The sequence below is a fragment of the Nelusetta ayraudi genome, unplaced genomic scaffold, assembly GCF_046127955.1.
Source record: "Nelusetta ayraudi isolate G7.1 ecotype Tasmania unplaced genomic scaffold, CSIRO-AGI_Nayr_v1 ptg000011l, whole genome shotgun sequence".
Taxonomy (NCBI): Eukaryota; Metazoa; Chordata; class Actinopteri; order Tetraodontiformes; family Monacanthidae; genus Nelusetta; species Nelusetta ayraudi.
Window position 1 is genome coordinate 1287117 of NW_027466061.1, and position 12968 is coordinate 1300084.

Genomic DNA, 12968 nt, shown 5'->3' on the forward strand with positions numbered 1-12968 from the left:
GACTTCACATTCTTCTTTCACACACTTTGGTGTGGCAGTATAAGTTTATAATGCATTATGTAGACCACTTATAATACTTTATGGACCTTGTCCTTAAGTTGCCATACATGATTATAAAAGTTTATAACAACTTTTATAAAGCCTTATAAATGCTTTATAATGTCTTATGAGTGTTCTCATAATGCATTATAGACTAGACCTTCATAGAAAGTGGTGGTGGTGGTGGTGGTGGTGTGGGGGGTGGGGGGGGGGGGGGGGGGGGTTTACATAGAGGTAGAACTTTAGTTTCTTCAGCAACTTTGGTTTTTCCAGCATGAGTCAGTTGAGTGGAAGCAAGCATTGGCATCAGAGGGTAAATCAGATTAAGTCAACAGACCATGCCCAACAAACTCCATCAAGTGAACCACCTCCTATTCAAAAAAGCAGGAATGTGTAAAAAAAAAAAAAAAAAAAAAAAAAAGAAAGAAAAGAAAACACACGCTTGAAATTGTGTCAGAAAGCATTGTGAGCCGTTAAAATGATTTAGTACATAATCACTATCAGGTTTTTTTTTTCTCCTGACGCAGGACAAATGAAATATTGATTTCCAAAAAAAAGGAAGCACAAAGTTATTCATGTCCCTGGAATTTAAAGAGGAAAGGGGATTTCAGTGGTGGGTCACAGGGTGACTGTTTTCGTTTTAATTTAACAGGGGGGAAAAAAAATTGTCACAGATTTCTCGAGCTTTAAAAGGCAAACGTTGTAAATTTATAACATGATTCTATACCACATTACATCACCCAACAAAATTAAAATAAAATGAAATAATGAATACTTAAGCAATTACTTGTGAAGCATCTCAAAATTAAATTCACTGTAAAAGCGTAGAAAAGAACAAGAGTAAGCGTTTCAGGGCTCAGCGTGGAAATGTTTGAAAAGGGAAACTCAGATGCTCTTCAAGGGAAAAAAAATTCCAGAAGTTAAAAAAAAGTTAAGAGAAAACTGACTGTCTTACTACTTACTGAATGATGTGCTGCAGTCATGAAGGGAGGTCCTGAGGCACTCTGGAGTGTGAATATTAAAACCCTTTGTTCAAACTGCGAGACCTGACGCGTTTTGATTGTTATATCTTCATCAGGGGTGTGAACATGGAATACACAGGTGCTTATTTAAAAGGTGAGGGGTGGTCACATGACACTGTCTTGAAGGACCACAAACAGTTGTACATACACATGAGAAATACCAGGCATTTTAATGGACCCAATGCATGAGCAAATATCTAAAAACAAGGAAATATCATAAACCACTTTTACAATACAGTATAAAAGCACATGATCATATCAATATTTTGTATGAGGCTATAAAATGTTGGCCAACCTTGAGAAAAGCAACAGTACAAGTGAACGGTAGAGACAACCAATGGGAACCATAAAAGTTGCATTGCCATCTAGTGGTTCCAAAGTGAATCACACAAGAAGAGGGGGGAAATGGCGAGAGTAGGAGAGGGGGCAAAGATAAGGAAGGGGGTTGGAGGGTCTATCTCCTCCTTGGGGCCTGGAGGGGAGGTGGCCTTGAGTGTGCTTCTCCAAAAGGTCTCTCTTGGGAGCAGACACTTGAGTCTATCACCACCGCTGTGGTTCCTCAGGACGACCGTGAGCACTGTGATCTTCAAGTTGGAAATGTTTTATGCCCTGCTGACCTGTAATGTTCCGCCATAGGGACATCTTTTTTTAGACAAAGGTATGGATTCTGTAACAGTGAAAAGACACCGTTGAAAAATTTCTGACAGATTCCAGATTCCGTCAAGATGTCAGGACAAGACTTAAACTAATCTAAGTATTAACTTTCACATTATGTTGAAATTGTTCCAAATATGAAAAAAGTCAGATGGATGCTCAGCGTGCACCAAAACCTGGTTTTGCTATTGTTGTGGTTTGTTGTGCAGCAATGATGTGTTGATGATGAAGGACCATTGAGGATCACTGACGCCGATTATTGCATAGGAAGTTTATCGCAAAGAAGTCTAGCATTAGTCCCGAGGCAGTTCTCAAAGCCAACGTGAACAACTCCAAATTCACAGGTCCAAAAGTTCACATATAGACAAGTGCTGTTTACACTAACTCATCAAATCCGTTTCCTCTGTCCCAATGAATGGATCCGTGTACTACGTGTCATTTAGGGTGAGCTTTGCAATTATCTCAGGGTAGGGCCTCCCTATTCGCACAGGCCATCAGTTAAGTCTCAAGGTAATCATGTCCTCACACGAAGACACCACAGAGACAGAGAAGAATTCAGAGGAAAGGGAACAGACACTACAATACAATAACAGTCAAACGGTTTTTTTTTTCCTGCTTTGTTTTTAATGCAAGCAGCGATTCTGTTCACCTTGCGGCGATACAGCGCTGTGCTTTTTGACATCTAAGTGAACTGTATCTGTCTCGACACGCTCCTTACACAGGCATCCACGCAAACAGCTTATCTTCTCCCAGGCTGTGGGTATATTCCCGTGACATGCCAGTGAGTCATGTAAGTGTTGCTGAGTAAAGGAGCAAATTAGTAACTAAATCTTTGAGGGGGAAGCCAGCGTGACTCAGGTCCTGTGTCGTGAATGGTGTGTACAGTTGTTTTGATGTTGGTTTGACTATAAATAAAAACATTACTTAGTGTCAGAGTATTGTATTTGAAGAGAGGGTTGCATCTCATTAAATCTGTTTCACAACAACACTGAGATTCTTTAACACTTGTTGTTGAGGCTTACATTTGATCATGTAGCAAATTTATCTTCTTTTATCTAAATCTTTTTATATTTGATTTTGGTAAAAAAAAAAAAAATATGAAACGACCATAAGAAACAGAAAAATATGTGTATTATTGTATTATTATTGAGCTCAGTAATCCTATTTTAAGGAACCAATCCCTTTGTAGATAGACACTCCAGTATTAGATTTTTTAAATGTTTTTTTTTGTAAAATTGACTGTTGATTATAGCAACATAGTAATGTAACAATACAACCAAAGATGAAAAAAGACAACAAACACTTGGTAGTAAAAATTACAACACAAAATGCGGTGTGGTGCTCGAGAATCATTAAGTGCTTTTTATCATCTTTGGTGTCTGGCTGGACACTCTTCCACTGAGCCACTCAGCTGCCGGGAGTCATTAGCAGTAACAGATGATGGTGTTACTATTTCACCGGTAATGTGGGGCAGGTGAAACAGGTAGCTACAGTCACAGCAAGTGGTTGGCAGCTTCCCTCCTGTGGAATCAGCTGGTACTTATAGAAACTCTCCACAGCAGACATAGGCCTGCATTCTGACCGCAATGAGCTCCTTAAAACAATGTTGTAGAATAACGCTTTGTGCATAAAAACACATCTATTATATGGCATCTTGAATTGCACAAAAAAAGGAAGTAAAAGGTGAGAAGGTGGAGGGTTTGTATGTTGTCCCTGTGTTTGTGTGGGTTCCGCCCAGGTACTTACTTCCTCCCACATTCCAAAGACATGCAGACATGCGCGTGCGGCAGGTTAAGAACTCTAAATTGTCTGTACTGTTGAATTGAGCATGAAAGGTTGTTTGTCTTACTCATGAGGCCCTGTGGTAAACCGTTGACTCATCCAGGGTGTAACCCCCCCCCTTTAGCCCAAGACTGCCGGGAGAGGCTCCAGCGCCCCCTGCCTCCCTGAGTGCTGGAGAAAGTGTTCATATGAAATGGATGGATGGATGGAACTGAAATTAAAGGTAAAGTCCGAGGCGGTCACATATATTAAAAAACAAAACAAAGAATCATAGGTTCTATGGGATCAAATATGTTGACTCATCATCATAAGGATGGAAGTCATTAGGAAATCTAACCTGATGCAATACCGCGTCTTTAAACGACTGCTGTAGAACATATTGTGGTGTATCAAATGGTCCTGCCCTCACTTTAGTTTTGTTTGTTAGCAACGTGCAAGGACAGCCAAGCCACTTTGAAACAGCAAATTATGACACAAGATGGTTGCTCTGCAATCGACAAATCTCACAGACTGACTTTTATTTAACAAGACAGAACATCGTTAAAGACTTTCATATGACAAAAGTACAACAAAACAAGTCGACACAATCTGCTTTTTCTGGCCTCGGCACGGCAGCTTCAGTCAACATATAATCACAGCTACAATTGAAATGAAACGACTTGATCAGAACATTGCGACAAGTGAAATTAATGGAAGACCCCAGAATTAGAGAGAGTACCTATTAGAAGGTGTTACTGTGTCCACTCAGTATACTGCCTATGGACACAATAAGCAACAGACGAGGCAATGAGAACAGGTTTACAATGAACACAAAGGCATCTTGGACTACACTGCAGGAACTGCAATAAGGCACTCTCTTGTTACTGGAATAAAGCACATTGACATTCCACACACACACACACACACACACACACACACACACACACACACACACACACACACACACACACACACACACACACACACACACAGCCGAACGTGCGCTTATCTTCCATACAGTGTGACTAATGCTGGGATAATGCCACTTAACAAAATACATGAAAGGTAATGGCAAAGCTTGAAGCAACGCTAAATATACATCAACACATCGTACTAACTGTTTAGAGATGATTCGGCACACAGGCCCATAAAATGAGCTCACCTATGGTGCTTCAATACAACAGTTTTAGTGTGCATCTTCTGGCTCAAATTAACTTCCAACGCCTGCTTCACATCCAGTGCAGATCTGAGACTTTACAGAAGAAATCAAAAGCCCTTCATTTGACACCGTGTTCCAGTCAAGGAAACAGGGACCAAGCTGGGAAATGCTGCCCCCTCAAGGTCATATCACAAACTTTTTACAAATGACATCAATTAAATGTCAGGGTAAAGTATACATGTGCAATTGGACAATAATGGTAATGTCTACACACAAATAAATGAAAGTACAAAGAACTAATAAATTAAAATGTAATGAGTAGAACGGAGCAATAACGAAGGATATATTGAGGTTTTAGTGTCTTGTAAACAAAACAATGTCTACTTGTACAACTGGTTGTTTAGAGAAGAGAAGAAAATTCGCTCCGGCAGATTAATTAAGTGGATTCAGTATAAAAAAAAGAAAAGAAAAGAAAAATTCCCAAAACAACTATTTTTTATAACTAATTTCATTTGTCTTTGCACTAAAGAAAATACACCTTTGACAGAGGTTTCCTTTGTTCGCTTAGCATTTATAGTTATGCCATTGTAATACCATACAATGTATTTTTTGTCAAAAAGAAATGTTAACTTAATTCCTGGCAATGTAGTTCTGCCTTTGTTGTGGATAAAATGTTTTTTGTCTTAAAAACAAAACTTAAAACCAACAGAAATATCAAAGAAAACGTGCCCAACATCATATAATGTTATATTATCATTATTGGCAATTTAATTGTTAATATATATTGGCATTACTGATAAAACCTATATTGGCAACTTTTTATTCAAAGACAGAGAAAAATGATTTCTATTTACTGCTATTGATGAAGTAATTACACTGGAAAACCCTTTCGGCAAAAATAGTCAAGTGCTTGAGGGTTTGTGCCAAAGGCATTGCCTTTGCTAGTATACTAGAGGAAATAGATTAGACGGTAAAATGTTATATAATTAATGCTCCCATCGTTACACGTTGAGCTATAAATAAAGTGTTCATTAGTTTATAATTAAGGGACAATATTAAAAGGTTAAAAAAAAATACAATTGTCATAATATATGTAATGCACTAATTAAGCAACACCACACTAGTAGGTGGTGTTATACTGAATATCAACACGGGTGTGATATTTTTGAAGGCAACTCTTTGTTTGTACTGCACTGCATATTACATAAGCTACACCACTGTCTGTCTGCCTATAGCTGTGGCTGTCAATCATGTCTTGGACATGGAAGCAAACACAGGTGTGTTAATTATGCAAGACCCCGTACTGCACAACTCTGCTGGGTTTGGGTGTAGTGTCGGTGAGATTTGGTGCGACTAGACCTCCTAACATCCATGTGCATGAGGTTCCAAGTGGCAGCTTTTTACTGTGTAACAGCGCGCAAGGAATGTGTCTTGATCAACCAAACGTGGTATGTTACATAATTGGAATTATGACTCTGTGCCCATGATTTCCTTTCACTCTACTTCAAAGAAGAAACAGCAGACTACAACATCTATTGGACTGAACATAAATAAGTCAATGAGGTTGTTACACAAGTACTAGTCTAATAAATTAATATTGATTAAAAATAAGAAAAAGAAAAATCTTCCATTCCCTTCAAAATGAACTCAGTGATATACTGTATTCAGTGAATCCCACTGATGCACAGCAGAAGGCTCTCTGGAGTGGTTCTTTGGCCCTCTGCTGCCCCCTGGCTTTAGTGTGAGTTCCCAGCAGTGGGCAGTGGCAGGCCTCTGTGCTGATGGTGTCTGAATATGGCAGTCACCTTTTCAATGTTACTCTCCACGTCTTCATTTCAGCTCATCTTCTGCTGTTCAATGTGCAATGTGGGCCACACTCCACACAGAAACTGAACCAAAGGAGGACAGAAAGAGATAACGTTAAAAAAAAAAAAAAAAAAGATTCAACATGATTCTACATGAACTACATTGAAAGAAAAATAGCATAACGAAAATAAATGTACCTTCACTTTTGGTCGATACTTGAGGTAGGTTGACCTGATCTGCAGGCTAGGAGAGGATGAACGTTAGACACTGTCACCGCTCATTTAATATACCAGTGCAGCACAGCACAGCTTACCTCAGAAGTATATGCAGGTAGGATCCAAGGCCGGTGAAGATGTGCCACCAGGCGTGAAACTGTGTCAATACGCCCACACCGGAGGGAAGTGTATGTCTACTCGCTCTAGGGGGGTAATTGGGGACGGCCATTTCAATTAATAATAAGGCAAATGAAGCATGATGCACATCACAAAATGTCTACATGGAGTCATAGTCACATCATCACTGTGGTAACAAAAACAGAAAGCATGTTTTTCAGAAGAGAAAGACACATCACCAAAAAAAGTAAATACAAATTTAAGACAAACACTTACCTTAGTGTGCCACAGTATATGTTGTCGATGTTCCACAGCAGGAACCCTAACAGAAAAACTCCCAGGGAGGTGTAGCACAGTGGTCTGAGCCACGGATACACCCTGGAATAAAAAAATACAATGCAATAAATAAGGGGAAAAAAAATATTTTTGCTTTTTTTTTTTTGAAAAGCAATTTATTTGGTGTGTGTGTGTGTGTGTGTGTTTTACAACAATTCTCTCTACAAACTCACCAAGTAACAATGAAGACAGAGCGCAAGACAAGGCAAGCAACAAGAGCACCATACATGACCTAAAGATGACAGAAAGAGATCTGGTGGGGTTAAGTGGCCCCTTGCAGAACTTAGTGGGGACCTTTCAATTTTTTTTTTGCTGTTTTTCGTCTCTGCTTGGATTTGTGAATACTACAGGCATGAACTATTGCTAATATAATAAATAACTAAATCTATCAACATTAATCCCTTACTGTTTGCAAAGGCAATGCTTGGATCAGCTGCAGTTGATTGGAGGCCCACTGAGTACTAACAGAAAATAATGAGCAATCTAGGACAGGTGAGCATTACAGAGCACTCGCTTACCTGGTGAAAGACTGGCTCCTTCCACTGTAAGTATACCTGAAGAACAACCAAAGAGGGTTGGGGGGGAGGGTGATTGGTACTTTACTGTGCAGTTATGATTCAAATTCTGATTGAAACACTCACCACAGTTACTGACACGCTGAAGATCAACAATAACACAATTGGAAATATGCTGATGGTTTTCTCTTGTTTGAAGGAGTCGTACCTACAAAGTAGGAAAACAAGAAGCATTTGAGAATCCATCAACCACCGGACCAAGTCATCACATCCTAAGACTTTAGACATGTAAAAAATGTAAACGAAATAAACTGCTGACAAAAGCAGTTGATGTATTAGTGAGAATGAGGAGACTTTAATTACAGCATTCATTCACAAATTAAACTCATTCAATACTGTATTTGTTTAACTAATGCATTTAATTGTCATGACTAAATATGCAACAAAATCACTGACACTAATTGAATCAATAATTTTCTAGATAAGGACTGGAAGCTTCTCTTGTCTGTCTGGTGAGACTGTCTGTCATGACCTTATGGTGAAAAACAACAACTTAAATTGCATTTATTTCATCAAGGCAACACATGCAGTATGTGTGGTCCAGACCAGTTGGTCTCAGCTTGTTAGGCTTCAGGACCCAAAAGACAAAATTGAGGCAATTTTTCAAAATCAATTTTCCAATGTCTCAAATATATATTTCAGAGGGGGCGAATCAGGTTTGCTCATCACAACATCTGAACAGAGGTTTTGGCTTCAGGGGATTGGTACAGTTGGTTAAGCAGCTACTTCCAAAACAGGTCTCAATGAGTCCATGTTAATGAGACGTAATCAGAATTCTGTGTGGTGCCCCAGGGTTTGGATGTCGGCCCATTGCTATTTATTTTTTTAATTATTGATATAAATTTGATTTAAAGGTACCGGATTGTAATTCATTTGCTGAAGATACCACAGTGTTCTGCAGTGGTGCTCATTTGGATCGGCTGAATACTTCTGAATACAGTTCGAGAAGGAACTGCAGCTATTCATACAATGGTTTGATTCACTTGAACACTTTATTTTGGTAAAACAAAGTGTGTTCAATTCAGAAACAACATATGATATATATGTTACATAGTTAACATATAATATGTTGTATCTATTTCGCTGTACCACAATAAATGTACTCATTGATATGTTTAATGACAAGATGGTGTTGTTTTACACCTCAGGTAGTAGAGTATGCTAACATGACTAAACAGTTCAATTAAAGGACACATGCTTTCAAGACCATAAATGTAACTGTAGTTTTGATAACGATGCATCAGAGGATACATATTGAACAGCCATGTATTAATTACATTGCATCAATAGCACTTAAGAAGCCATTGATCGTAAGGCTGTTTAAACACACATAACATTTCAGTAACTTCGGTCTCTTTCACAGATTCAACAGCACTTTCGTGAACAAACGTGAAACTACACCCAAGCCGTTTGAAAAAGCTGAGCCGAGTACACATTTGTTGAATGCAAAACAAACACTGCTATAGTGTACTAGAGTACTATTAAAACTAGTCAGTCACTTATTCAAGCATAAATCACAAGGCACAACCAGAACATTTCATCACCATTCTCAATTAGCATGTTTAAAACACAGTAAGTGTTTTCTGTGCTGAGCAATTGCAGCTGTCAATTAGCAATTATCGTCACCGACAGTGGAAGATATTTTCCGGCTCACGACCACCCAGTTGAAAAACAGCAGTGTAAACAATAACTGGTGTAATTTCAGACTCAAATACAGGTCTACACAATGACTTCTCCAAGGCATTTTCCTTGACACGTTTTTCTGAACATAGTTTTTATGGATGAGCTACTTACAAACAGTAGACAAAGATGCAGGTGCTGTAAATCATTGGTAACTCGTCCAGTAGCTGAAAAAAAAGTGGTTGAAATACACACATTTAAGGGACTAAATGGTTACTAAACGTTGTTAAATAAACATCTGCAAACAGATTACGCAAACATATCACAATTCAATAGTGTCCATTTAACAACTTAACGTACCTGCATCTCGTAGAGCAGTGTCATATGAAAGCACCAGGAACCAACACCAACAGCTGCAAAGCACACATAAAACAACAAATGTAATTTTTTTTTGTCCAGTACTTTAATCTATATAGAGTGAATTAAAACTTAAATCAACCCCACCTGCCAGTCCGAGAAAAGAGCAGACGTATCGCCGCTCAAGTCCATTGCGAAAAGTCTGAATGGCGCCACAAATAGGAGGAAGGATCATTATCAGGTTGCTGACAGTGTTCCCTGTTTGATAAGAGCAGACCATACCAACATGAATGAACCATGTCAACATCTCTGAGATCCAGAGGTATAAATGTAGTGACATGAAAGTATGTGGGTTCATCCCACTGGAAAATCTTACTGCTTTGTTGTACAAGCTCAGCTCTGTTTTATGCATGTCAACACAAACTTTCTTGATAACCTGAACAGAATCCCAAAGTTAAATGGCTAGTACAAAAAAATATGTTTAAACTGCAAACTGTTTTATTTTGAAAGTTCAGCAGATTAACATGACTCATAAGACAAACTGTTTGGTATTATTCGTGGTTTTCTAATATTTCCAAAATAAATTGTCTTACTGTCAATAAAAATGTATAAATAAATCAAATGTTTGTGAGGAGGGTGCACTAGAAGATAAATATTAAAATAGGCAAATTTCAAACTAATGTCAAAACCTGCGAGATTTACAAAAAATTGTTAAAAAAGGATTTTCTTCAATTTAGCCAGGTAAACTGATATACGGAACAATTAAAAAAAAACAATGCTTGCCAGTGCTGGAAGTCAATAATTTTCTCTTTATCTGATAAAGGTGACACGTCACTATGGGTCTTACAATGACATTTTATCAATGTATGGACTTTGGTAACTGATAGTAACAGCACAAATACCATGAATAGTGTCGTTCATTTCAGTGGCAACTGAGATGAACCAGTAACTCTGAAATTCACTGAGACAATGTGAGACAATCTTGTTGTCTCTGCAAAATCAAAGAATTAACAAACTCCTTTCTCCACTTTGTGAAGCACTAATACCAATTCAGTATCGTTAACAAATGATATGATACTTTAGTCTTAATACAGTGTATTATACGTAGGGTTTGGGTTAGGGTCAGAAAGCTTCTCTTTTTTCTCCAAAAGTGGATTTTTCATCCAGAAGGTTTTGGTCTTGGCCCACGTGCCTGTTTTCTCTTGTTACCATGTGCTGGTCATTATGAAAGAAAGGTGTACATCAATAGAAAATTGGTATCAAGCTTGCGTTTCACACGTGGACAGTTCCACGTCACTGAAACCTGAACCTCTGTTGAAATGCAAAACAATTCTTCTGCAACTACAGCAACAATAAAGCGAAGCCAGCATGTCATTGTGCTCGCTGTACGCACACTTCAGTCTCTGCATTCCAAAGAGAGCCAGGTTCAGAAAGAGCCTCAACCAAATTGAAGGAGTTGAAATAAAACAGTGGGCTTCCATTCAGTATGTATTCCACAATGTATACAATATATAATGCATACATACATATATGTATCTACGAACTGCCTCAGTCTTTAGGTCCCTATCAGAGCATTGTTAACCGTAGCACATGTTGAAGCATTTTTCGTGTAACAACATGTTAAGAAAATAAAATAAATGGTCACTTTCTTTTACATAATTTATTATTGATTACAAGATAATGTTACAGCAGAAACGTATTCTGAGCACCACTTCAACTGCAAGTTGCAGTCAATTTTTACGTTTTTGTTAACAAGCCAACGTTAAAGTAGAGTAAACCTACAGTGTGAAGTTAATGTACAACTACAGAATGTAAATTAGAATTGTATTGAACTGAAGTTCTCGGCGTCTAAAGCTAATAAATGAATAACTATAATACTGTGTCACGGTGTGTTTGTCTGCCAACGTGTCTTTGTTTACTCAATAGCTTTTCCGTTGAGTCACCATATGGAAGTAAAAACAGAAGCGCCTCATTAATGCTCAACTGAAAGTTTCATAGACAGAAACAAAATAAGGAACTGAGCTGTTCCGGCGAAACCCGTTTTCATCAACAAAGCATGAAGTGAATGATTTGATCTGCTAACAAGTTCCGTCTGGGAATGTATGAATGAAATGAAATAGCAGTCACGTAGAGAAATACCAATGCGGATGCTAACGCTTGAGAGACGTGTAATTACTAGCTTGTTAATGATGACGTTAGCGAGCACTCGGTGCACCTTACACCCCGCAGCCCACAGAGAACACACCGCTACGGGTGAGCTACGTTTGTGGCAACCAGCTGTTAGAATTATGTTCCCTGCTCAGTCAGTGTCCGTCAAGCTTTCGCGTCGACACGGGATAACCCTTCGTGTGTGCGTGTGTGTGTGAGAGAGAGGGTGAGAGTGCAGCGTAACTGGGCTAACGTGTGTCCACTAGCTAAATTGCTTTCGCGAAATGTTTACTTTGGTCGCGGGCGACTGTACGACCACGGACACACAGCAACGGGCGTGCTAGCTAAGTCATGGACATCGATTCGCGAGTTGACATTGGCGTAGCTGGACACGATCGCCGAGTTTTCTTACTTACAAAATTCCGCAATGTAAAAAGAGACGACATAATTTTCTTCACACCAGTCCAGCGTTGAGGTCGGTCGCCCCCAGTATCCCTCCCTGTCTATCGAGGGAGCCATGATGAAAGAGGAGGAGGCTGAGTGTGTGTGGGAGCTTTACGGTTTTGTAGTCCCATCATATCACCGCCGGCTCACCTCTACCCTCCTCCACACACACACACACACACACACACACACACACACACACACACACACACACACACACACACACACACACAGTACATTGCACTTTATTAGAACACTGTGTGTTCACAATTCTCTCTCTGTGTGTGTGTGTGTGTGTGTGTGTGTGTGTGTGTGTGTGTGTGTGTGTGTATATATATATATATATTCAGGACCAATTTCAAATGACTGGAGTGATGCTATAGAGTCAATTATAATGTCCCCAGAAAGAAAATAATAATAATAATAATAATAATAATAATAATAATAATAATAATAATAATAATAATAATAATTATAATAATAATAATAATAATAATAATAATAATAATAATAAACTTTTATTTGTACAGCGCTAAATCACAACCAAAGGCGTCTCAAAGCGCTTTATACAATCAGAGAGAACCAACTGGGCCCCCGGAGCAAGCAAGATGCGACAGTGGCTGGGAAAAACTCCCCTGTGGGAAGAAACCTAGGGCAGAACCAGACTCCAGAGGGCCATCATCTGCCTATGAGTAGTTGGGGTGAAGTAGAAAGA

At 38.8% G+C, this 12968-nt stretch overlaps 1 protein-coding gene across 2 annotated transcripts; it reads right to left on the minus strand.

Moving 5' to 3' along the window:
* Window positions 1-3976: 3976 nt before the first annotated feature.
* Window positions 3977-12391, minus strand: acer3 (alkaline ceramidase 3). Of its 2 annotated transcripts, none has more exons than XM_076019921.1 (11): window positions 12226-12391; window positions 9809-9919; window positions 9665-9717; window positions 9479-9531; window positions 7751-7832; window positions 7628-7663; window positions 7283-7341; window positions 7050-7151; window positions 6755-6859; window positions 6639-6684; window positions 3977-6524 (listed from the first exon to the last, which is right to left on the minus strand). In XM_076019921.1, the coding sequence occupies exons 1-11, from the start codon at window positions 12326-12328 to the stop codon at window positions 6471-6473; spliced, it is 804 nt and encodes a 267-aa protein (XP_075876036.1). In that variant the 5' UTR covers window positions 12329-12391; the 3' UTR covers window positions 3977-6470. The 2 variants fall into 2 exon arrangements, with proteins under 2 accessions (XP_075876036.1, XP_075876037.1); XM_076019922.1 differs by having other exon boundaries at window positions 9809-9863; window positions 12226-12383.
* Between the last annotated feature and the right edge of the window lie 577 nt (window positions 12392-12968).